The following is a 27,126-nucleotide window of genomic DNA, read 5'->3' as shown; positions in this document are numbered from 1 at the left end:
TAATTCCCAGTATAAAGCATCTTAGCTATCAAGATAGGCTAAATGTGTTGGGACTCTACACTTTACAGAAGCGTAGACTTAGAGGTGATCTGATTGAGGTTTATAAGCTAATGAATGGAATAGATTGTGTTCCAGTTGACAGTTTGCTCCAATTAAATAGGATATGGAGGACCAGAGGTCACAAATTTAAGGTGTGTAAGGCCAGATCTAGGCTAGATGTCAGGAGGTGGTTCTTTCCCCCGGGAACAGTGGGCCTCTGGAACAGGCTGCCATCTCGTGCGGTGGACGCTGATTCACTGAATTCCTTCAAGCGAGAGCTGGACCTGTTTCTGGTTGGGGTGGACATCACCTCTTACAAAAGGTAGGTACTTTAGGGAATTCAGGGCCAGGGTGATCTCCTGGACTAGTTTTGATCACCTAGATGGGTCGAAGAGGAATTTCCATGATTTCTTTTCCCACAAATTAGCCTGGGTTTTTATCTTTTTTTTTGCCTCCCCCAGGAGATCACATGGTTTCGGGTAGGGTGGAGAGATACACAAAGTATCACAATAGTGTGGGACAGGTTGGATGGACCAGAGGGTCTTTACCTGTCTGTCATTGTTCATATGTTTGTAGGTTTGATGCTGATCTCACATCTGGGTCTATTGTAGACTAATTGATAGTGATTAATTGCTATGATTAGTCAACAATTCCACTGTGGTTGTATCATGCGACTACCAGGATGGTAGAAGGCAAACTAGATGGACCGTGGTCTTCTTTTGTCTAGCATTTCCTAAGTTCCTATGACACGGGGTGCCTTTCCCTAGCACAGGAAACTTTGGTTTATCCGGAGGTTAACTGTCCGGAATGCTCGATCCACCGGCTCTGCAAGGTCTCGCTGAAGCTGTTGCTAAGCTACAGAGATGCTTGCAAGGTACGGCCAACTGCTTAGAAGCTGTTGCTAAGCAACAGGGTTTGTTGCTAGATACGGCCGTATGTTTCAACATTAGCGCTGGTTTGTCCGGCTGTTTTGATGGGACGGCAACAGCTCGGTCCCGTCGGTGCCGGATATCACAAAGTTTCCTGCACTAATATTCTCAACCTTGAAAAATCTATTAAAGCCAGCTGTAGACTATAATGCACATGAACATGGTTTGCTAGATTTATGTTGCATTGATACTATCTTGGACTGATTTATACTATCGAGTTGTAAAAGACGGGTTGTTGGGGGGGGTGGGGGTTCTGAATTAACAGCATTGCTTCCGTTTTATGGACTTAATATGGGTGCAACGATAACCAATTTAGCAGGACATTTGCATGGACATTCAGGCCACTGCTAAATTGATCGGGGGCTTATTTTTAAATGAGCTTTACAGATCCCCTCAGAATGTGTCTTATTGTAGGATTACTGCACCCTCATCTGCATTCAGATGGTACGTGATCATCAGCAACTGCACCCTCATCTGCATTCAGATGGTACGTGATCATCAACAAAAGGCTATGCAAGGTAATGCTTTTCTAGGAAGCACTCACAATGAGGGAACCCAAGACAAAATGGAAGATTGGTTCTTAGGTAACTAGCTCCAAACTTGGTAGAATTCTGTAGAGTCCAAATTCTGTAGAATCGCCAGACCCCAAAAGGACCTACAATAAGACACATTCTGGGGGCAGAAATATAATGGAGCAAACCTTTTGGTTGGTAAAACAATGTTTCCAGTGTTTGGACCACTCTGGTAAGAGTGTCTCCTTGCATTCTGTCTTATGCGATATGCTGTTGTTTTGTCCCCTTCTATTACATATACTAGTCTGTCCTCTTCCTACTCAAGTACTACCCCTAAATGATGCATTATTGAAAAGAGTAGGTGTAGGATATTCCTCAGAGGTTGCTTCAGGAGCTGCTTGTGATTCCATTGGTTGCCTACCTGCATGTGCTGTTGACCCACCTGGTTCTGGCTGTGGGCTTGCAAGAGTTTGCCCTGTTGCAGCTTTGGGGGTCTATATGTTTTGGTTGTCCTCCTGTCACTTGCTCAGACACACATGCTTCTGAGGGACTGCTGACGTGAGAGCCATCATCCTGTTTCTATATTTCTACTTGCATAAAGTTATTGGAGCCCGAGTCCTGACTGCAACCACTGATTTCTGGGAGCAGAGACCATTGCGCTGCTATAAGGTCTATGAATCCCTCTCTTGGGAGTGCGAGGAGCTCATGGACTTCTTTGTCTCTAAGATTGAGACCATCCGATCAGCTGCCTCTGCCACTTCCCTTTCTTCCCCTAGCCCACCGGGCCAAACTTCCTCTAAGAATTCCTCCTGCCCTAGCCCTGAACTTGCATCTTTCTCCAGTTTCTCTCCGATCTCCCCTCATGGCTTCTCCACGCTCATCTTGTCCATGAGACCCTGTTCCTGCTCCCTCGACCCTATTCCTACCAAACTGCTGACCACCCAACTTCCTTTGCTGGCTCACATGTTAGCTGATATTGTTAACTGTTCTCTTTCTCCTCAGGTACTGTCCCCCTTTCCCTCAAATCTGCCATCATCACCCCTCTCCTCAAAAAACCCTTGCCCCCTCCATCCTTGCAAACTACCACCCCATTTCCAACTTCCCTTTCCTCTCCCAAATCCGTGCCCATCTTTCCCGCAACTCCATGTTTGAATCCTTCCAATCAGGTTTCTATCCCTGCCGCAGTACCGAAACGGCTCTCATCCTTTGTGACTGTGACAAAGGTAAACTATCCCTCCTCGTCCTTCTCGACTTGTCTGCAGCCTTTGACATGGTTGACCACTCCATCCTCCTCCAATGCCTCTCCACCGTCGTCCAGCTGAGTGGGATGGAACACGCCTGGTTCCATTCTTAGCTATCTAATCGTAGCCAGAGAATCACCTGCAATAGCTTCTCTTCCCGCCCCCGCATCGTTACCTCTGATGTCCCACAAGGATCTATCCTTGACCCCTCCTATTTCTCATCTACATGCTGCCCCTTGGCAGCATCATCCGAAAACACAGTGTAAGTTTCCACATGCACATGACACCCAGCTCTACCTCACCACCACTTCTCTCGACCCCTCTGTGGTCTCTAAACTGCTAGACTGCTTGTCCGACACCCAGTAGTGAATGAGCAGAAATTTTCTCCATTGGGAAAACCAAAGCCATTGATTTCGGTCCCCACCACACACTCCGTGCCCTAGCCACTGACTCCATCCCTCTCCCTAACATCTGCCTGAGGCTGAACCACACTATTTGCAACCTTGGTGTCATATCTGACCCAGAAATGAGCTTCTGACCACATATCCACAGCATAACTAAGACCGCCTATTTCCATCTCTGTAACATCGCCCATCTCCGCCCCTGCTGAAATCTTCATCCATGCCTTTGTTACCTCTAGACTTGACTATTCCAATGCACTCTTGGCTGGCCTTCTACGTGCTACCCTGCGTAAACGTGAGGTCATCCAAAACTCGGCTGCCTGTGTCCTAACTCGCACCAAGTCCCGTTCACCCATCACCCCTGTGCTTGATGACATACATTGGCTCCTGGTTAAGCAACACCTCGATTTCAAAATTCTCATCCTTGTTTTCAAATCCCTCCATGGCCTTGCCCCTCCCTATCTCTGTAATCTCCTCCAGCCCCACAACCCCCCGAAATATCTGCACTCCTCTAATTCTGCCCTCTTGAGCATCCCTGATTCTAATCGCTCAACCATTGGTGGCTGTGCCTTCTGTTGCCTAGGCTCTAAGCTCTGGAATTCCCTGCCCCTCTCCACCTCTCTTTCCCCCTCCATGACGCTCTTTAAAACCTACCTCTTTGACCAAGCTTTTGATCATCTCCCCTAATTTCTCCTTATGTGGCTCGGTGTCAAGTTTTTGTCTTATAACACGTGTGTGAAGCACCTTGTGACATTTTACTACATTAAAGGTGCTATATAAATACAAGTTGTTGTTATTGTCGTCGTTGGTTGTCTCGGGATCATTCCTAAGACCTTTAAAACCAAGCTTTATAACACTGTGGGATTTTGCACTTCAACACCTCAACATCATCAATGGGAGCATTCTAGAGTGATACTAAAACTGTGCTCACATTCTGGATGCTTGAGGTATTCCCTGTTTATTCTGCTCAATGGCTGTCTGCAGAATGTAGAACCCTTGCATCAATAGATTATCCAACTTGGTGGTGGAATCCAGAAGTCTACCCAGACCAACTTCCATTGTCTGATATGAGGCAGATGACTTGCTCACCATTGCATGCTGGTGAAATATACTCAATTTTATTGGTGGTTTTGTAAGGTCAGAGTCATAAAGGAACTCGGCTAAGTAACAACCATGCCTTCTTCAACTAGCATCTGTGCACCTTCTGCACCCATGATCAGTGACTGATCACCTGCTCCCTCTTCAAACCTACTGAAACACTCTCAAATATGTGTGTCTGGGTTGGTACATGCTTGAAATTATTTGGGGGACACAGAGTGCTGAGACAAGTGTGATGGTCTGCAGAACTGGCTTCTTCCTAGTGGCTTGAGATCGCACTGTAAAAAAAATGATGGCACAGAATGAGTACATGAGCATTTTATTCATATTGCTCCATAAAATGAATTGTCAAATTTCGTGATGAGTGAAGTTAGCAAAGCAGAAAGAATATTTTTGTTTAGACACTTTGATCTGTGCATTAGGATAGTTAGTAAACAATCTGGGGTTGATTCTAACACCCCTCCGCACTGACTGGGAATGGTGAGTGGGAGGGGTTCACATCAGGTGAGTCGACTTAACTGCTCCAAGGTCGCTTCATTGCCTCCCAGCACCATTTTCTCTTTGCTGACTTTCAACTTGGCCGAGGCTCCGACTACAGACAGGTGGGGCTAAAATTGAACCGTAAAAGTCGCAGCCTGATGACAACATTGACACTGCAATGCTATTTTAACTAGTACTCATGGGGAGTCCTGCTTGCGGACAAATCCACCAGAGAAAACCGGCGGGAGGCAACACAGAAGTGACCAAGGTCACTCTCATTTTTTGCTCTTCAGGAAGATTCCTTGGGTGGCCAGGAGGATCAGGAGTTGCTCCTCAGGGTCCCTGAAGGAATCTTTGGCTTTCCATTGCCCCTACCTTTCCTCTTCCTCCCCTTCGGGCATATGGTTGGGAACCCCCACAACACTTACCTCATGCCACGGAATATTCCATTGGGTCTCTGCGGTGTCCGATTCCCGCCCCATTTCCCACTCCCATTATTCCTGTTGCCTTTGGGTGGGAGACAGATGTGAAGTATTAAAACGAGGCCTAGCTCATAAAATCAACCGGGCCTTGTTTCCTTTGCGACTTCCAGGTGCACTGTCCATTTTGGCCCCACCACATACCGATCCTGCCCCAAGTAACAATCAATCCCTCTGTTTTTAGCTGCTAGTAAGCATCTCTGTCTTCTGCAGCCTATAGTAATACTTCTGAAATATTATCATATCTCTCTTTTGTCATCTAATTCCAGCAAGTTACCATGTAGATTGGGTTAACAATACCCTTTGGTAAAACCAGTTAGCAAACAGGGCTAATAGTTGTAACCTCCTTCGATAATCATTTCTACCAATCTAAGGTTAATGACAGTCTTAGTCATACGTCATAATTCACTTCGATCGACATAGCTTACCTTGAGAAGTAAAAAGTAATTGAAGTGTGACATCACCAGAAAGCAGGTAAGTGATTGGTTGGTGAGTATTTCTGTCTTTATAAACTTTAACTCTGTGGTTTATAGTTTCTAAAGTCTCTGTGGTGTAGCGGGGACTGTTTATAAACCAGGGCCCTTAAATATACTATTTAACTGTAGTGTAATTGGTGGGATTGATTTGATTTAATTTAATTGCAATTAATTAAAGGGTAAGTCATGGCAGGACAGCCCGGTGCTGTGGTATGCTCCTCCTGCACTATGTGGGAACTCAGGGACACTTCCTGTGCCTCTGACAACTATGTGTGCAGGAAGTGTGTCCAGTTGCAGCTACTGGCGGACCGCATTGCGGCGCTGGAGCTGCGATAGGATTCATACAGGACCATTCGCGAGGCTGAGGACGTCATGAATAGCACGTTTAATCAGTTGGTCACACCGCAGGCAAAGGTTGGACAGGCAGAAAGGGAATGGGTGACCAACAGACAGAGTACTGGGCACAGGCAGGTAGTGCAGGGGTCCCCTGTGGACATCCCCTTCTCAAACAGATAAACCACTTTGAGTACTGTTGGGGGGGATGGCTTATCAGAGGAAGGCAGCAGCAGCCAACTTCCTGGCACCAGGGGTGGCTCTGCTGCACAGGACGGGAGGAAAAAGAGGGGTAGAGCTATATTAATAGGAATTCTATTGTAAGGGGAATAGATAGGCGTTTCTGCAGCCGCAAACGAGACTCCAGGATGGTGTGTTGCCTCCCTGGTGCAAGGGTCAAGGATGTCTCAGAGCGGCTGCAGAACATCCTGGAAGGGGAGGGTGAACAGCCAGTTGCCGTGGTGCATATAGGTACCAACGATATCGGTAAAAAGTGGGATGAGGTCCTAAAAGCGGAATATAGGGAGTTAGGAGGTAAATTAAAAAATAGGACCTCAAAGGTAGTAATCTCAGGATTGCTACCAGTGCCACATGCTAGTCAGTGTAGAAATAGAAGGATATTTCAGATGAATATGTGGCTAGAGGAATGGTGCAAGGGGGAGGGATTCAAATTCCTGGGATATTGGAACCGGTTCTGGGGGAGGTGGGACCAGTTCAAACCGGACGGTTTGCACCTGGGCAGGGCTGGGACTGATGTCCTAGGGGGAGTGTTTGCTAGTGCTCTGGGGGAGGGTTTAAATTAAAATGGCAGGGGGTTGGGAACCTGAGCAGGGGGACAGAGGAAAGGGAAACAAGGATAAAAGCAGAAGATAGGAAGGAGAAAAACACGAGAAAGGATTAATTAACAATCTTGTTCTACGAGGCCCCTTGGGTCGGAGCGATCATAATATGATAGAATTCATCATTAAGATGGAGAATGAAGTTGTTGACTCAGAGACTAGGGTCCTGAAATAAATAAAGGAAACTACTATGGTCTGAGGCGCGAGTTGGGTAGGATTGATTGGGGAATGTCACTCAAAGAGTTGACGGTGGATAGGCAATGGCAAACATTCAAAGACCGCATGGATGAACTACAGAATTTGTTCATCCCAGTTTGGCATAAAAATAAAACAAAAAAGGTGACTCAACCGTGGCTAACAAAGGAATTTAGGGATAGCATAAGATCCAAGGAGAGGACATATAAATTGGCCAGAAAAAGCAGTAAACCTGAGGATTGGGCGCAGTTTAGGATTCAACAAAGGAGGACAAAGGGATTAATTAAGAAGGGGAAAATAGAATATGAGAGTAAGCTTTCAGGGAACATAAAAACTGACTGTAAAACCTTTTATAGATATGTGAAGAGAAAAAGATTGGTGAAGTCAAGCATAGGTCCCTTGAAGTCAGAATCAAGGGAATTTATAATGGGGAACAAAGAAATGGCAGACCAATTAAATACATATTTTGGTTCTGTCTTCACAAAGGAGGACACAAATAACCTGCCAGAGATATCAGGGAACATAGGGTCTGATGAAAGGGAGGAACTGAAAGAAATCAGTATTTGTAGGGAAATAGTGTTAGGGAAATTGATGGGATTGAAGGCCGATAAATCCCCAGGGCCTGATAATCTACATCCTAGGGTACTTAAGGAAGTGGCCCTAGAAATAGTTGATGCTTTGCTGATCATCTTCCAGCATTCGATGGAATCTGGAACAGCATCCATGGATTGGAGGGTAGCTAATGTTCCCCCACTATTCAAAAAAGATGGTAGAGAGAAAATGGGGAATTACAGACCGGTAAGCCTGACATCGGTAGTGCTAGAGTCCATTATAAAAGATGTAATAGCAGAGCACTTGGAAAACAGTGACAGGATTGGACAAAGTCAACATGGATTTACAAAAGGTAAATCGTGCTTGACTAATCTACTGGAATTTTTTGAGGATGTAACTGGTAAAATAGATAAGGGAGAACCAGTGGATGTGGTGTATTTGAACTTTCAGAAGGCTTTCGATAAGGTCCCGCATAAGAGATTAGCGTGTAAAGTTAAGGCACATGGGATTGGGGGCAAGGTATTGACTTGGATAGAGAACTGGTTGGCAGACAGAAAGGAAAGAGTTGGAATAAACGGGTCTTTTTCCGAGTGGCAGGTAGTGACTAGTGGGGTAATGCAGGGATCGGTCCTTGGACCCCAGCTATTCACAATATATATTAATGATCTAGACAAGGGAACTAGATGTAATATCTCCAAATTTGCAGAAGACACAAAGCTGGGTGGGCGTGTGTGCTGTGAGGAGGATGCCGAGAAACTCCAGGATGATTTGGACAGGTTGGGTGATTGGGCAAAAGCATGGCAGATGCAATATAACGTGGATAAATGTGAGGTTATCCACTTTGGTGGCAAAAACAGGAAGGCAGATTATTATCTGAATGGCAATAGATTAGGAGAAGGGGAAGTGCAACGAGACCTGGGTGTCCTTGTGCACCAGTCGCTGAAGGTAAGCATGCAGGTGCAGCAGGCGGTTAAGAAGGCAAATGGCATTTTGGCCTTCGTAGCGAGAGGGTTTGAGTATAGGAACAAGGATGTCTTGCTGCAGTTATACAGGGCCTTGTTGAGACCACATCTTGAGTACTGTGTGCAGTTTTGGTCACCTTATCTGAGGAAGGATGTTCTTGCCATGGAAGGAGTGCAGCGAAGATTCACCAGGCTGATACCTGGGATGGCAGGAATGACGTATGAGGAGAGATTGGGTTGATTGGACTTGTACTCGCTGGAGTTTAGAAGAATGAGAGGGGATCTCATTGAAACTTATAAAATTCTGACAGGACTGGACAGACTAGATGCAGGAAGGATGTTCCCGATGGTCGGGGAGTCCAGAACCAGGGGTCACAGTCTAAGGATAAGGGGTAGGCCATTTAGGACAGAAATGAGGTGGAATTTCTTCGCCCAGAGAGTGGTGAACCTGTGGAATTCTCTACCACAGAAGGCAGTAGAGGCTAATACATTAATTATATTCAAGAAGGACTTAGATATATTTCTTAAGGCTAAAGGGATCAAGGGGTATGGGGAGAAAGCAGGGACCGGGTACTGAATTTGGATGATCAGCCATGATCGCATTGAATGGCGGAGCAGGTTCGAGGGGCCAAATGGCCTACTCCTGCTCCTATCTTCTATGTTTCCAATTGGATATCTTCATCCACACATCCTTCCAAGTGCAGTATGTAATGGAAATTTTGTTTACCTCCCAGGTGATTGCCTCCTGTGCCTGCTGGATCCTCTGTTTGGTACTGGATTGCTGTTCTGACCCAAAGAATGTACATTGCCGCTTCTTCATGTCATCCCCAATTATTGGTGGGCCTCATTTGTGAAGCAGCTGTTTCAGGATCTCCTTGCTCCCTCCGTTAGCATCATTATGCTCAATCATAAGATCAGTAATGGGGCTATTTGCTGACTATTGCAGTGTTCAGCTCCATTTATAACTCTTCTGATAATGAAGCAGCCCATGCCAGCCTACAACAGGACATCCAGGCTTGGGCTCACAAGCAGCAGGTAGCATTTGCATCACACTAATTGCCAGGTAATGATCATGTCGAACAAGAGATAGCCTAAGCACCACCCGTTAACCGCGAAGTCCCCTACCATCAACATCCTAGGGATCACCATTGACTAGAAGCTGAACTGCACCTGTTGGAACAACAATATGGCTAAATGAACAGATCAGAGGCTCACTTCTTCACCCCTCAATGCTAATGGGAGACGCGGCCACTGGGCTAGAGGATGATGTTTATGGGGCGGTTGATAAGTTTATGGGCTGGTTGGTGTGCCGAGTGGAGGTAGACTGGCCTGCCCTCAGAGAATATGTCAGAGATCTGGGGTGGCAATGGCCCTGAGAGAGAGGAGGGAGGTGAGGAGTGGCAGGAGTTCATTTGTGGAAAGGAGTGGAACATAGTCTCAAGATGGCAGAGGTATGGTGAAGGACCAGGAATTAGATACGATCAAGAGGTGAGTAGCCATTGCTGAGTTGGAGACAGAGTTGCAAGAAAGTCAGTCTGATGGAACTGGGGAATGAAGAGGCTGTTGGGAGGTGGGCGGGGGGGGGCGGGGGGGGTTGGTGGTGGCTGGATGCACGGAAAGCTGCGATCAGTCAGGGGCAGCAGGAAGGAGTGGCCAAAAGGCTAATTTTAAATCAGAGGAAGAGGCTGAAACTACAGGAGGTACTGGGGTCCAAGGTGAAATATAGCCAGTGGCTGCAGGAGAAATGGGCCAGGGTACTGGCAGCAGGAACTGGAAGTGAGAGAAGGGAGGGTGGAGAGAGTGGCGAAAGGAGAGTCTACATGGTGGAGAAGATGAGTTCATTGGATAAGCTTGGACTTTGGGTGATGGTCTCCATGATATCAGTTAATGTGAATGGGCTGTGTGGGGTGGGATTAGGAATTGCAGCAGATAGTCCAACATTTTAAGGGGACTGACTTTCTGTGTTTGCAAGAAACGGTCTTGGACTTGGACCTAAGTAACTAGGGTTTGGGACACCCCAGTCCAGCTTATTGACTCTTTCAGCTACTGACTGGGCAAACTCTCTGAGGTATCTGGGAATCTCTCCACTTGTCTTTGGTTAACTTCACTCCTCATACTAAAAGAAATCGGCTTCGCTTTTACAGTGGACAAGTGAAAAATGGTTTCCACTCTGCAATTATTCACCCACTCAGCTAAATCTGGGGCGAAATCTGGTCCAGATTTGGGGGCCATGTCAGCCAACTCTGACTTTGTTTGATCTCCACCCTCCCCTCACACTCCCCTAATCCAGATAAGACTGTGAAGGGAATGTTTGTGAAATGACAGAAGCAGCAAAATTGTTAGTGATATCACAAAGAAACTGACTGTACAGAAACTGTTTCCAAAAGTTCTGATGAAGAGAAACATCCTTAAAGAAAATGATCTCTATCGCGTTTTCCCCAGAATACCAATGTTCTCGCCACCTCACAGCTAACTGGAAGCTACATCAAGAGCAACACTCTTTGGCAAATCACTATTAGCTTAATGCTAGTGATTGTTTTGAAAACAGTCCAATCATAATGGGCCGTAATTTGCGGCCCCTACGGGTGCGTACGAGGTGCAGATTCAACACACCCCCAGGAAAAGGGTCTTCGCGGGCAGATTTGCCCAACTTCTGCCCAGCGAATGCCTGTGAAATTGTTACGCCTGGTAAAAGCTTTTAAAGAACAGAAAAATATTTTTTTTTCAATAATTTATACATTTAAAAACCTGTGAAATAAGGTAAGTTTATTTTTAGCCCCTTTAAAATATGTAAATTTATTTTTCAAAAAAATAATTTTTTGTTTTAAATATTTAATTAAATGCCATTTTGATTAATTTTAAATATGTGATGGTTTTTAAAAATCTATTTTAAGTGTAGTTGTATTTTTGGGGGTATTCCCATTCATGTTTATGGAGGTTCCGTATGCACTGAATCCTCATAAGCATGAATAGGGATTCCCTTTCTTTCATTGGTTGGGCCAGCCCACATGATCCCAGGGGTGCTTGCGAACCACATGTGCCCCTGGGATATGTGGGCCTCTATGCAGGCCTACGCATAGAGGCCCAGGAGCGCAAGTGTCTGAACCTCTGGGACCATCAGGTAAGTTCATAGATTTTTTGCTGGTAGGAAGCAGCCGTCCGCGGGAAGCCTCCGACCGCAAAAGCAGGGCCAATATTTAATTCTTTAATTGTACTGTTTGAAATAAAACATGCCAAGGAGATTAGCATGCACCGCAGCCAGACTTACAGAACCTGCCATTATACCACCAGTTATATCTGCTGACCCTATCACACATACCCGGCAGTGACCATGGATCACTGATTCTGTAGGCTCCAGGTCATCATGGGACAACTTACAGATCAATTCCATCTGTTACAAGGGCACTTGCAGTCAACTTGAACAATAGGGGCATCACTGTTAGTGGCAGACAAGATTACCAGTGCACTCAACTTTCTGGCCTCCACATTCCTCCAGGCTGGCAAAGGGATCCTCTGCACTGCCTGCCAACATGTTGGTCACAGATGTATGAACCAAGTGAATGGTGCTTCACACATACAATAGCAAATTACTGCAGATGCTGGAAGTCTGAAATAACAACAGAAAATGCTGGAAACACTCAGCAGGTCAGGCAGCATCGAGGAGAGAGAAACAGAGTTAACGTTTTGGGTCGAGGACCCTTCGTCGGTTCTGACGACTGATGCTTCAGTCAGCATAGTCAGCTATTTCATTTCCTTTGCCATTGACTAAGCACCAGGCTGCCCAATGTCACTGGATTGTTGAATTTCCTAACGTACGAGGAAACAAGAATAGTGTCCACAATGTTCCTGCTCTTTGTCTGCCACTAGCAGTTGCCCCTCATTAGAAAAATAGACATGGTGCTACCTTCTCAAGCTTACTAATTGACTCCTCTGGTATGTGTGTAGCTGTGCTGGTGCTTGCAAATGTTGGTGAGAGGGATGTAGGATGTTGTTACTGGCTGTTGGTTTGGTGCACTGACATATTCAGGCTTACAAAGGTTTCAATGTTGGCTCCAAGAGACACCTTTCAACACAACTCATATTATACACTGGGCCAGAAATTTGGGTCCCCGCGGGAAACCGGAACTTCCGTTCCCTTAAAGGGGTTCACAAGTCGAACGCGTGCACCGGAGAGGCAGCGCGTACGCCTGGAACATCCGGTTTTTTTTTTGCAGCTTTCTCCGGGAGGGTAAGTCTCCAGGAGCTACGCTTTTGAAAAGCAGTCGCAAGGCCTGCTTTTAACAAGGTAAGTGGTGAATTAAGTAAAATTAAAACATTTTTTCCACAGGTTTATTATTTTTAAATACTTTAAAGAAAGGTAAGTTTATTTTTAGCCCCGTTAGAAACTGTAATTAATTTTTTCAAAAATTTAAATTATTGTTTAAAATAGTTATTTTATGTAATTTATAGATATTTTTAAAATGCGATTAAAAAAAAATTATTTGAAGTTTTAGTTATGTTTTGTGGCTGAATTGTATTCATAGATTTGACAGGTCTTCCTGTCAAATCTATGAATAGAGATTCCCTGCTACCATTGGCTCTCCATGACCCACGTGATCCCAGGTGATGCGTTGAACTAACTGCGCCCCTGGGATACGCAAACACTGCACGCCGGTAGTTGGAGCAGGCCCAGGATCGGAATCCCACGCGGACACACAGCACAATGGCCGGCGCGGTAGGTAAGTGCAGGTCGGAGGCTTGCACCCGCGGGAAGCCTCTGACCCGAATTTCTGGGCCTATGTGTAGGTGCTGTTTGTATGGTATGTTTCCACAAAACAACCTTGCCTTTAAGGAAGTGCGACAGGCCTGAAGCACAAGCAGCAGACTTCTACTGGAAGGTGTTACTGGTGCCAGGAGCTCACTGAGAATATTAAGTTCCTGCAGGGTCAACGCCTATTTGATCCGATGGCTTTGAAACCAGTCATAACCGAGTGCTCATCAGATCCATGGATGGACTGGAAAATCTACGCATTCTTTTTCTTTATTATTTAACTAGAAATATTAATAGAAGAGATCTTCACAAATGCACGTACACTCACACCACACATCGTGACCAGAGGAATTCCTACCCCTAGTTTCTGCTTGGTACCTGCCTTCTGAGGTATAGATGGGGGAATTCAGTGTGTGGAGGACTTCCAATATGAACCTGCTTCTAATGACTACATGATGCACTGCATTGGAGTTCCAATGGACTGCGTCACTGTGCTCCCTTATAAATCAGTCCCTTTATTAAAATTGAATAATGTTAGGGTATGGATAATCTAGTTTATATGCACCTCTACTACATGGATTCAAATCTAGCCCAGACTGATGGGATGGAAATGTATTCTCTTTACCAACTGTAAAGGCCTTATGCGAAGTGACATTGGAGAGTCTCAATCCAGTTTCCGTAGCACAAAACTGCCCATAATTCAGTATTACTGGTATCAAATTAGAAATCTTACTCAGCCAATACCACTGTTCGTTAATCTCATTGCTGTTTGTACAATGTTGCTGGCACAAAATGGCTATTGCATTTGCGTACATAATGGCCCAGTAATTCCGGTCCCAACGCGTGAGTACGGACGGGGTACTCACGCGTGGGCCCGTTGGAAGTGCCGGATTTTAGCATGCACAGCGCATGCGCGGAAAACCGGCATTTCCTCTCCTCTGAACCAAGGGGTTAAGAGGCGGTTCCCTAGCGACGTTTGAGGCAGCGCGTACACGTTGAACTTCGGTTTTTTTGACAGGTTTGTCCGTGCGTGAAGGCCTCCACTTTTTACGAATGTAAAAAGCAGCCATAAGGACTTAGTTTTATAAGGTAAGTGGTCTAATAATTAAAGTTAGACATTTTTTTCCACAGGTTTATTATTTTTAAAGAATTTACAGTAAGGTAAGTGTATTTTTGGACCTGATTTCTTGAAAAAATTATTTTGGCAGAAATTTGATTAATTGTTTAAATTAGTTTTTTAAAGTTATTAATAATTAATTTCATTATTGGAATGTTTTTTTAACTTTTATTTAAAGTTTAAGTAGTGTTTTGGGCGCCCGTACTTTTCATGAGTTTGACAGGTCTTATGTCTAACTCATGAATGGACTTTTCTAAACTCCCATTGGTTGCCCAGTGCTCAAGTGGTCCCAGCCGGCTCATCGCAATAAGTACGCCGCTGGATCACGCACGCACAGCGCGCCGGGAGCTGAACCAGGCCACAGAACGGAATTCCAAGCAGGCCCAGTTATAAAATGTCAGCGCGATATGTAAGTGTAGGTCAGGGGCTTGCACCCGCGGGAAGCCCCCAACCCGAATTTCTGGGCCAATAAATCACTGCACTTCAGTGCGATAAGGTGCAAGTATTTTTATTATAGAGAATCCACAAGAATGACTTGATAGGAAAAGGAAAGGTCATTGTGGTGTGGGAGGAGGATGCTATTCTGAGATTGGGTTTAAGGGTTTAAGTGAAGGGAGTTTTATTCTACATTTGACTATGGCCTGGGAAGCTTGACGCTGGCACTGGATGTAAATGTGGAGAAATTCAGTTTCCTAACACTGAAACCTTCACCTTGATGAGTACAGAAATTGACCATAACTTTAATTAAGATACACTTCTATCTCCAATCTGTTCATTTCATTCTCACTCAAAGAGAATGTGATATGTACTCATAATGGTTAGTACAGTGTCTGTGGGTATATAATAATAAAATACATAACTCATGGAATTGAGGCTGTTTTATTTTCCATAATGATCTGAGTTTCAGCCTAAGTCATTTAAACACAAGTCCAATATCAGTAGTAATTTCTCCAAATATTTATAAAGTTAGTGATGCTTTCACTCATGTGCAAATAGTCCTCTGCCCTCAAGTAAAGAACGCTCCCTTACAGGGAATACTATTTTTCTAGTAAGGGACATTTTTCAAATTCTCATCCTCAAGATCTCATCCCTCCCTATCTCTGTAACCTCCTCCAGCCCTACAACAATCCGAGAACTCTGCGTTCCTCAGATTCTGGTTCCTTGTGCATCCCCCGTTCCTTTCATCCCACCACTGGCGGCTGCGCCTTCAGCTGTCTAGGCCCTTTGCTCCAGAATTCTTTCCCTAAAAACTCTCCACCCTCCTTAAAACCCACCTCTTTGACCAAGCTTTTAGTCACCCCCTCCCAATATCTCCTCCTTGGCTTGGCATCGATTTTGGTCTGATTAGTCTTCTGTGAGGCGTCTTGGGACACTTTTCTCTGTTAAAGGTGCTATATAAATCCCAGAAATAATTTCTTTGTCCCTGATCTCTGGTTCATATTGTTTGTGTGTATATAGATAAGAAGCAGTCTTCTGTCACTTTCTTTCTAGTTATTCCATGACTAAGTGTTTGTGTATATAATGGGAAGGGTCCCTGTCCTCTCTAGCCCCTACCTTGTGCAGGCGCCTTCGCCGGCGAAACCTCAGGAGCTCTTTATGTTGACGAGATACAAAGTTAACAGCTGCATATTCCAATAGTGCAGAGAAGACAAAGAGTAAGCAGACAGCCATCCAGATGTCAATGGCTTTTACATAGGATACCTGAAGTAGGGAAAGACAATTATTATTCACGCTGCTGTAGCAAAGGAGCTACACATTCATCAAATAACCAAGCTCTGGTCATTGCTCCATTCAAGGGAGTTTCTTCTGGATAAGCCTTTTAACTATTTTGCCATCACACAAGAATTAAAAAGGAATAAAACAAGAATGGAAAGGCAATTAGATTCAACAAGAAAAATTTTGAAGAAATAGAATAAGATAAAAACAAGAGATGGGAAAGTAGGAACAGGAAACGTTGGGAATGACTAACAGGTACTGTTGGGAATACCTCACACATACTGAGGACCGAAGGACAAGAGAAAGCTTGGAATAAGAAAGGATGATGTGCCCATCAAGCAGAATCTTCTACAGCCAGTGCATGACTACATCAACCATGAATCTCCCCCTGCCCAACACAAGATCTCGGTACTCTCTCTTTTTATTTTTCAAATGACTCAAACAGAACGACTGTATTAATATCTATATAACTCTCAATCCCATTTCTCAATAGGTACTGATCCAATTCCTTTTTAAAGGTCTCAATTGACCTTGGTAGTCTGTACTACATATCCATTATCCTATGGTAAAAGAATCTTGTAAATTCTAATCGTGCTTGAGGTTTTGTGAATTTTGTACTTGTGCCTTCAAAGTCTCCGCTTACTGGCAAAGAAAAATAATCTGCTTCCTTCTACCTTAACTCGATACCTTTCATTATTCTAAAGACCCATAACATGTCTCTTCTCAGTGAAAATAAATTCAACTGCCTGAGTCTTTCTCCATAACGTACTCCGCTATAAACTGGAATTATCATAGTTATTCTCCTCTGAGCCTTTTCCAGTCCAGCTATATTCTTTTGCGGGCAATCAAAACTGTGCACCATACTTCAGATTTGACCTCACTAATAACCTATGCAAGGTCATTATAAATGTTCTGATTTGGAATCTAGTACTGTACAGGTGTAACCAACTACCCAATTTGCTTAATTACCACTACTGCACATCGGCTAGATACTTTTTGGATATGATCAACTATCACGTCAAATCCCTTTCCTTTTCCATCCATCCTAATGTATGCCATTTCACATTATTCCATGTTCCATCTCTATCTGCAGTGCCAGAGGCTGCATTGCATCTCCATTATTTGAGGAGGTTGTTTTTATTTTTGGTTTTGTCTCTATCCTGTTTATTTTTGGTCACCTGATGCACAGGGCAAGACTATAGGAGGACCAAGTGGTGGGTCTACTATTGGGCTTGTTCAAGTCTGCCATCCACAGATCCAGGATTCTTCCAACTGCTTGCCCATGTTTGAAGCCATAATGTGCATCCGGGGGACCCTTCAACACCAGCATGCAGTTTCTCAATGTGTGTCTTCCATGACAAATGAGCATTATTTCGAATTTTTGTTTGGATTTCCCAGGCCCCATCATTCTGACTTAATTTTGTTATATACTGTTAGTTTATTTTGTTTAAAATTAGTTTGGGTGGGCCAAACCCTAACCCGCCCTAAAATTTGAATTTTATGGGGAAGCATTCGATGTACAGTATCCTGGTGGTGTTTAATTAACCCAAGCCCGCAGTCCCACTGGTCTCTTTCATGTTATACACATGTTTCCAGTCCTAAATGCATTACCTTACATTTACTCGCATTAAATGTCTCTGCTAATTCTCAACCCATTTACCTAACTGGGTTAATTCCCTCAAAATATTATCGGTCTTCTTTCTGCTTGTTACCTGCCTATAGACACTAGCAAATTCTTTGATCGTACTGGTAATATCTTGCTCGATATGACTCACAAATAGTGCAGACATCGGCTAACACAGAGCACATCTCTGTGGAACAGCATTGGTTAGTGTATCCCAGATGGAGCATTTCCACTTATCACTACTCTTAGACTTCTGTTGTAAAACCAGTTTTCAATCCAGGTAATCTGTAACCTGTACTGAGAGATACCCTTACGTGTAGAACTTTGCTAAATGCTTTCTAAAATACTTGTGAATTATTGGAACTATCATTGCTCAGTGATTAACATATATATACGCTCGTAGAACATGCCTGCAGCACTGTTACATAAACAAGACTTTAAAACTACATGAAAATTGCTGGGTTATGCTGCTCCTTTGAACTCTTGCTTTTGATGCTACACAAGCCCACTTTGTCCCTCTCTTAACTTTTGGTATCTCTCACTCCGTTACCTTTGGTAATGATGCTCGGGATCCTGAGCTCTGTGTAGTCATGGTAAGCACAGTGGTAATTCCCAAGCCAACACGTGCTGGTGCTGCATCCATGTTAATCCAGAAGGAGACCCAGGACAGGATAACAATGAGGAGGCTAGGGATATACATCTGGATTAAGTAGTAACCCATCTGTCTCTCCAGGTGGAAACGTGCCTCTATACAAGTAAATTTCCCTGGAGTGGGACAGAAAAGTTACAGTGCTGTTATTTAGATTAGTTAAGATACTATAATATCAATAAAGTCTCCAAACACAGTCTACACCTTTTCAAGGAATACTCGTTGTGTTCCACAGAAACTGTTTCCACAGGCAGGAAGGTCGGTAACCAGAGGACACATATTCAAGATCATTGGCAAAAGAACCAGAGGGGAGATAAGGAGACATTTTTTACGCAGCGAGTTGTTGTGATCTGGAATGCACTGCCTGAAAGGGTGGTGGAAGCAGATTCAATAGTAACGTTCAAAAGGGAACTGCATAGATATTAGAAATAGAAATATTTGCAGGGCTATGGGGGAAGAGATGGGGAGTAAGATAGCTCTTTTAAAGAGCCGGCACTGGCATGATGGGCTGATTAGCCTCCTTTTGTGCTGTTTCATTCTATGATTCAGCAGGTGATGACATCTTTGCCCAGTTTCTTAAGGGGTAATTTTCTGACTTTCAGAAATCTGGAGATGTGCTTCCTACAAATTTCTGACAATGAACAATGGCCATAAAAATCCTGCACAGTGCACACTCAAATTTCTGATGTGTATTTCCAGCAGACTTGGCTCACCACTGGTAGTGTGAAATTGGAAAATTACCTCTTTAAAGTCAACATCGTCCCTCATTCATTTCTCTAATTCTGCTCAAGTCAAGTATTATGGTCAAGTGCTACTTATTGATGGTCCTTATTTATTTATTGTATGGAGATGTCGCCATTCTCCCCTCTGAAGATGTCAATTTATTCACCTCTATCTGATTGGTTTGGTTTAACAATGCCTTTTCCAGTATGTGCCAGAGTGCAGACAGTCTAAGTACCACATTCTCTTGATAGAGTCACAATATCCTATTATTATAAATATAAAACTGATATTTCACCAATCAAGTTAAGTACTCATAGGGGGCGATTTTCTGACGTCGGAGGAGGTGCGTTTGGAGGTGGGAAAGGCGGGAAAATCAGATTCAAAGAGTTCGGGTTCAGAACCCGCCTCCAACCCACCTTCGCGGAATTTTGCCGGTGCCGGTTTTTGGAGGTCGGGAAATGCTCCCGCCTCCAGCTGGCCATTGCACTATTTAACATCCTTAAATGCTCGTTAAGGGCCTCTCTAAGCCTATTTTGAGAGGCCCTCATGATTTTTCCAGCATTTCAGTGTGATCCACGCACCTCCTAAATCATGCCAGGTAAACCTGGCGGGTTGACTCGTGGGTGGCCTCCTCACTGCTGCAGGTCTAACAAGACATTGTTAATTGCAGCAAGGATTACTTGCAGGTGCCAGATCTTGGCTTTAAAAGGTCTCTGAGCACTTTTAGAAGGCCTTCCGAAGTCGGAGGTGCTGCAGCTTGACTCCATCAACTGTGGGACCTCCTTGGAAGACCCTCTCCCCGCTTGCAATGAGCGTTTCCCCAAAGGAGGCATCTACAAGCAGCATGGATACCATTCGTTTTCCTTCTGCATGGACCTCAGATGAGGATGAGGAGGAGGAGGAGGAGGAGGAGGTCAGAGCCCGGGATGCAAGGGATGAACTTATCATGGCCAGATTTGCATAGGTTGCTCAAGTTGTCACATGTCCTTTGCTCCATCCTAGGACATCATTGACAATGGACTCTCTGGCCTCCTTTCACTCAGGCCACCAACCTGACAATGCAAGTGTGGCGGTGCCCGCAATGTGGAGCTGCCTAAGGTGAAAGAACAGATAGCATAACGCCAACATTTTGGCTTCAAATCATTTTAATACTTTCCAACAGGGATGGCATTTCATCAATACACAGAATCAGTCTCCCAATCTGCACACAGATCTGGAGGCTATATCCCTTGCCAGCTGTACCCACACAGCCTTGGTTTCTTTGGCAGGCCCCTTCCTCCGAGATGAGTGAAAGAGCACCTCCATGCTAGCTGTCACCCCCTCCAACAACTTTTGCAGCACCTCATCCGAGAGCCTCGGGTAGGCCCTTGCCTTGGAATTGGACATAGTGGTTTCTCAAAAGATGTTGGCGGTGGTGCAGGAGATGCAGAAATGCTGTGGAATGAGCCAAAGGAGCAAGAAGCCATAAAATCAGACTGGAAAAGTGCTGTCAACAGAGGCGAGTTTCAGTCCCAAAACACTAACTGAGCAAGGGCATCCCACACCTCTGAAAACAAGTGGACAATCAGGGGAAAATCGCAAATTTTTGAAACCTATCAGTGGAGGCGGGATTCAAACCCACCCAAACTGAAACCCGCCTCCATCTTGCCTCCAGTGGGAAGATCGCCCCCATAGTTACTATATACTTCCTCATGATGGTGTGAAAAGGTAGATTATTCATCTTTGAATGAAGATACACTCTGCATTCTATGAACAGCTAGTTCGCAACCAGAGGAAACAGGAACATCGGTTGTTTAAGGGAACCATGTGCTCATCCCTTATAGCTTGTTATAAGGCCATCTTCAGATAGTGAGGTTCCTTTCTTTTTGACCATGAGAGACAGAGGGTAATTTTGTGAGGCGGAACACCTGGTGTGGTGCCTCACTAGTGGGGAGTGCAGCAATGGAGTTGCAGCTGTAACAGTGTATCCCTGATTTTCCAATGTTTTTTCACCAGTTGCGAGACTCTGTGGAAGTGAAGCCTTGTGATATTAACCCATGATCTTAAGGTTCAGTACGCAACTCTTTCACTTTCCTTTAATGAGAGGCATATAAGAGTTCCAATACCCTTAAAGGAAAGGAATTCAAAAAACCATGTACACAAGACAACAAAGAATGAGATTTGTTACAAATGTGTACACATAAAGAGCATCTACTGTAAATATCACATTCCCCCCATTCCCCAAATCAATCACCCTATAAGTGGAACAAATGAATTAAGAACATAAGAAGTAGGACCAGGAGTAGGCCATACGGCCCCTCGGGCCTGCTCCGCCATTCAATAGGATCATGGCTGATCCGAACTTAGACTCATGTCCACTTCCCTGCCCTCTCCCCGTAACCCCTTATTCCCTTATCAGCTAGGAAACTGTCTATCTCTGTTTTAAATGTATTTAATGTCGCAGCTTCCACAACTCTCTGAGGTAGTAAATTCCATAGATTTACTACCCTCTGAGTGAAGAAGTTTCTCCTCATCTCAGTTTTGAAAGGGCAGCCCCTTATTCTAAGATTATGCCCCCTAGTTCTAGTCTCACCCATCAGTGGAAACCTCCTCACTGCATCCACCCGATCAAGCCCCCTCACAATCTTATATGTTTCGATAAAATCGCCTCTCATTCTTCTGAATTCCAATGAGTAGAGGCCCAACCTACTCAACCTTTCCTCATAAGTCAACCCCCTCATCTCCAGAATCAACCGAGTGAACCTTCTCTGAACTGCCTCGAGAGCAAGTATATCTTTTCTTAAATATGGAAACCAAAACTGTACACAGTATTCCAGGTGAATTGTTACAGCGAATGATTTATCACTCAATTCCACACAGACAACAGCATTTTTGCTGCTTCTGGGACCTCCTGTGTAAAATTGTGATATTTAGGTAGCAAATTGCAGTGCATGTGGGAAGTGTAGAAATCTGCAGGATGCTATGCCACATCACTTGCCCTACTGATAAAGAACTCTCCATCAACCCGAGTGCCAAAACAAAGGAGAGTAATATAATAGGTAGAAAATGCCTTCACCCAAACAATGCTGAATAATGATTAAAGGCAAGTCATCTACCTTTCTTTTTTATTCACTGGATTCCATGTCTCATGGGTAAGTTACACCACAGACCTGTTTATGCAGTGGGCGACTATCAATGGGGAAAAAAAATGAAGTAACAACAGACAATAGTATCAACTTATTAATTTGGACAGGTAAAACTTATTGCACACAATGTGCTCAGAACAACTAACATAGAGCCATGTGGTGTTAAGTGTTTGTGCACTATTGTTGTGAAGATAACTTTGATCATGCCACTGACTTACATTGTAGTGCCTTGTGCAGTATCACAATGGTGATTTTACTAGTGACGACACTGACCTGTGTTGTAACTCTTTGTGCAGTATCTTAGATCCTTTTCCTCTTTGAGAATAAACTGTGGTAAAGTTAATCCTTCAGCTATCTGCACAGCAGAAGGTTCATCCCATTCAAATATCAGGTCGTTCATTGTATATCCGACTGAAAGGCAGAAAATGAAAAGGAAACTCAATGGGGTCAATTTTCTGGCAGCCGTCGGGCGGCTTTTCATGCGGCCGGGGGCCGAAAAATCACCGAAAAAACAGGTCGCGACCCCCCCCGCCTGATTCCCCGCCCCGTCTGACTTTCGGACCACCGTTTCTCTCCGACCCGCTTCAGTCCCGCCCGTCGCTGGCGGGACTGGCCGTCGGAACAGTAATGATCAATTATCACCTTGTTTAAGCCGATTTTAGGCTGCCCTTGCGACTTTCAGGGGTTCCTCACGCAAAACACGCCTGCGGGGAACCCCGCTGATGAGACCTGGCGTGAAGCTTGCCGGCTTGCTAGCTGTCAGCTGCAGGTCAATCGGAGAAGCTGCGATTTAAAGGGACAGCACTTGTATGTTGAATGACCTTGTTGCAGGTTTGGGGCTACTTCTTCAAGGCTTAGGCACAGCTGTGGAAGGTTGGAGCCTCACACACTTCTCCAATGCGATCTCCTGGGAAGCCCCTCTCGCCACCCTCACTCAGCGCTTCCTCAGCGGAGGCATCTACGAGAAGCATGGGACGCCTTTTTTTCCTTCCCTTCTTGCCATTAGAGGATCTCCAGCAGCAGAGGCGGCAGCAGCAGAACCAGGAACAGCATGATGAGCACCAGGAGCACCAGGCTGCTGCTCACTCACCTGAAGCTGCACAAGCCAGAAGGGGCCAGCGCTTGGAAGTGGCTTGAGAGCACCTTGCTGCGCTTTAGGGGGCCATGGGGATCCGTTTCTGCACTGGCAGTCCTACTCAGAAGGACTTCCATGAAGATCTGGTTTCTCTGTTCAACAGATGGCCAACGCTCCTCAAGAGATGTCATTCTCTTATGAGCACTCACCATGTTTTCCGTACCCTGGCAAGTTATCTCCTCCATGGAGGTTGCCAACCTGTCCATGGTGATGCGTTCATGCGGCAATGACTCCACAAAGGCTCTGCTCATGGTCGCTATGGACTCCTCCATTCGCTCCACACTCGCAGCGACCCTGGAGACAAAACCTGCCAGAGACTCCTGCATCTGTGCATGGAGATCCATCACCTCTTCTCTTGTGGATGGACCCAGAGGCAGAGGGTCGACATGCAGCGCAGCTGAGCTGAGCTGGCAGAGTCCTGCGCCCTCTGACGAGGACTGTTGTCCTTGTCCCCAGAATCTGCTGAGGCTCACTTGTGAGCTGTGAAACACCAGGTGACAACACTACTCTATGTCCCGAAGGTCCCCCCGAGGTGTGAGTGTCTGCGCTGGTGCTGGGTGCGCTTACTTCTGCTGACGCTGCGCCCTCAGAGGTTGGAGCTTCCTCTGAGGAGTCTGGCTGCACAGCCTCTTCCTCCTCCACAGTGAGGATGGGGGCTTTGGATGGTACTGTGGGGGAGTTTAGGAAGGAGTTAGAGATGTAATGCCAAGGTTCTTCTGGTGACTCCCAGCAAGTTGGCATCTGCTGACACCTGCATCCATGCAGCATTGGTCTCAGTGGGAGGCCTCTTCCTCCCTGACCTAGGGAAGAGGACCTCCCTGTGGGCCCTAACCCCATCCAATAATGCCTGCAGTGAAGCCTAGTCGAATTTGAAGGCAGCTCGCCCTCTGCCACTGGCAGCAGCTGGTGCAGGCTCCTCTGCCATTGTGCAAGAGTGGTTGAGAAGCCTGCAGAGGTGGAGAAGCTTGCTGGACACTTTGAAAGCACCACGGATGATGACATCATACTGTGGGGATTTCTGACTCGAATTGGACAATTAGCAAGGCTTCCCACATGCTGGGAATTAATTGGCCACTTGAGGGAAAATTGCGTGGAGCTGGCTGACACTTTTTTTTAGGTGTGTCAGAAACCCCACATTCGGGGAAACCCGACCATTTCCCACACAAGCCGAAAATCGGGGCCAATGTATTTAAGTGCCCAGTACAGACACTTAATACTGGACTGCTAGAGATCTGAAGATTCTCAGAAGAACATAGAAGTAACTGAGAAATATGGCGAATTGTCTCTGTGCACTATTTGTCATGTAATTGTCAATACATTTGTATAAAACTGTGGTATTTTAATGCATTCATTGCAGCTGATTATAGGGGCAGTCAAATAATTGGGGGGAAATGAGCAGTCTTGCCAGATGCTACAAATAATTGTAATGAGCAGGGGCTGGAAGTAGAAGAAGTTCCATTCAAATATAACTTCTTAAAAGACTTCTGCACCTAAAGATAAGTGCCTCTTGAATAGTCATTCTTCCCAGGAGGCAGAACATTGACGGAAACGGAGGGACATCCCATGAAGACCCAAGCCCCACCCACTCGCCATTATTTGCATGTGGTGGAGTGGGGAATGGATTGGATGATGAGATCCTCCCCCAAGAGCGGCAGAGGAAAATTCTGGCAGTCATATTCAGGGGCAGGGATTTGGTGGCAGCTCTCCCTGCCCCATTTCCCCCTATTATCTGCCCTGGTAGCCAAAATCAGGAGGCATTCAGGAAGAAAATCCAGGTCAGTCTCTCTGGAGGATTTTGGTGCCTCAGTAGACGGCATTGCCACCAGCTTGTTTATTATATAGGGTTGCCTCCAACATTGGATAAATAAAGCATTAAATACTAACAGCAACAACAGACAGAAAGAACTAAACAGAGAAGAAACAACAAAAGCAGGTAACGCAGAAGATCTAAAAATACAAAGGAGGGTAATAATAGGAGAGTAACAATATGATGACAACAAAGGATGATGACAACAAAGGATAATGATTACAAAGAACAATATAATAGAGAGAGCAAATAACAGAAGATAATTAAAGCAAAGGACAGCCACGACAGGGAGAAAAACCGAATGTAATTACAACATGTACCTGACAATAATAATGACAGAGATTAACAACCTAATGTGATAAGAACATAGTATAATAATAAAAGAGAGTAATGGCAAAGCAAGCAACAGAAGAGAGTAACATCAGAGTAACAGGGAATCACAGAAGATAATAACTGAGGAGAGTAAAGACAGAGGATAGTACTGTAACAGCAGAGGGGAGTAACAAGACTGTTAACACACAAAAGAGTAACAACAAAGAATAACAGAGAGTACAGCGGGGGCAGTAAATACAAAGGACAACAGTTGAGAATTAGAGAGTAAAAACATACACAAAATAATAAACAAGGGTAGGGGCAGCATGGGATAGATTCTCCTTTATCTGTTGGTTTTAGTGGTTCTATGTACAAAAAGGGTTACCAAAGACTAACGATGAATGCTATGAAGTATAGAGAGTAACAAAAGTAGAAAGTAACAAACCACTAAGAGTAACAATGGAGAAAAACAGAGAATAGTAAGAACATAAGAAATAGCAGCAGGAGCAGGCCATTTGGCCCTTCGAGCCTGCACCGCCATTCAATATGATCATGGCTGATCTTCTACCTCACCTCCACTTTTCCGCACTATCCCCATATCCCTTGATTCCCTTAATATTCAAAAATCTATCAATCTCTGTCTTGAATATACTCAACGACTGAGCCTCCACAGCCCTCTGGGGTAGAGAATTCCAAAGATTCACCACCCTCTGAGTGAAGAAGGGACATACGTATAAACTTGGGGTAATTACTGAGTGCAACAATAACAGAAAGTAGTAATTAGAGAGAGTGAGTGTTGGGGCAATGGAACATATTTGATTTCAGGCACTTAAGTGTCTGCTTCAAGCACTTCCAGGTCAGGTGTGACACTGTTCCGTGCAGAGCAAAGTTTCCACTACTCCGCACCAACAATGTGTCTCAGCCCCGATCTTAGTAGCGAACCTAGTGCTGCACCAGGGTGACATTTTTCAATTTCCACACTGGTTATTCTTTTGCCTCTCTATGAGATTGCCTATTCAATGACAATTAAGCGTCAATTCAGGGCCATATTTTGTGTTGGGGATCCCTTCCCATGAAGAACTGGATTGAAAAATCCCAAATTTGTTTCAGACAAGCCTCTTACAGGTAAAGGTCAGCAGAATTTTCTCTCATGGGTCTGATCTTGGAACAATGTGTAGTAAATACAAAAGAAAAAGAGTGGAAAGCAACAGCCACAGAAGGTGATAAGAAACAAAAGCAGAACAATAGAATTCAATGACCGAGTAACTATAAATGGTAATAATTATAAGGGAATAACAGCAATGGGTAGATACAGAATTATTGCAGAGGATAATGACTACAAAGAGTAATAAAGACAGAGAGTAACTGCACAGAATAACAACTATCTCAAACAACAGTAACTGAGGATTAATAATATCACAGTAATTTCTAGTCCCATGTGTTATTAGCATGCAAATGTTTAACTTTAAATTTACAGTACAAAACACAGCCAGTTGGCCCATTGTGCCTGTTATACAAACATTCCTCTTGTCTGCTATTTTAAGTGAGGCATTAACCCTCTTATTTTAAACAGGTTAATGCTGTTTTAAAATAGTGAACACAGGGATGTCATACAATGAAGTTATGTGTTTG

General features: G+C 44.6%; 1 protein-coding gene across 1 annotated transcript in view; it reads right to left on the bottom strand.

The window, feature by feature from the left end:
- Window positions 1–27,126, bottom strand: part of glra1 (glycine receptor, alpha 1) — a 127,935-nt gene that overhangs the window by 30,156 nt on the left and 70,653 nt on the right. Inside the window, exons 6-8 of the mRNA XM_085995803.1 lie at window positions 22,514–22,651; window positions 18,294–18,508; window positions 15,958–16,104 (exon numbers count right to left, since the gene is read on the bottom strand). Of these exons, the coding sequence (XP_085851929.1) occupies window positions 15,958–16,104; window positions 18,294–18,508; window positions 22,514–22,651 (500 nt within the window). The remainder of the gene's footprint in view (window positions 1–15,957; window positions 16,105–18,293; window positions 18,509–22,513; window positions 22,652–27,126) is intronic.

Source organism: Somniosus microcephalus, chromosome 8, assembly GCF_052327205.1.
Source record: "Somniosus microcephalus isolate GS21.2 chromosome 8, FLI_Smic_1.0, whole genome shotgun sequence".
Classification (NCBI taxonomy): domain Eukaryota; kingdom Metazoa; phylum Chordata; class Chondrichthyes; order Squaliformes; family Somniosidae; genus Somniosus; species Somniosus microcephalus.
Note: the sequence above shows the minus strand (reverse complement) of the source record. Positions and strands in the feature narration are given on the sequence as shown.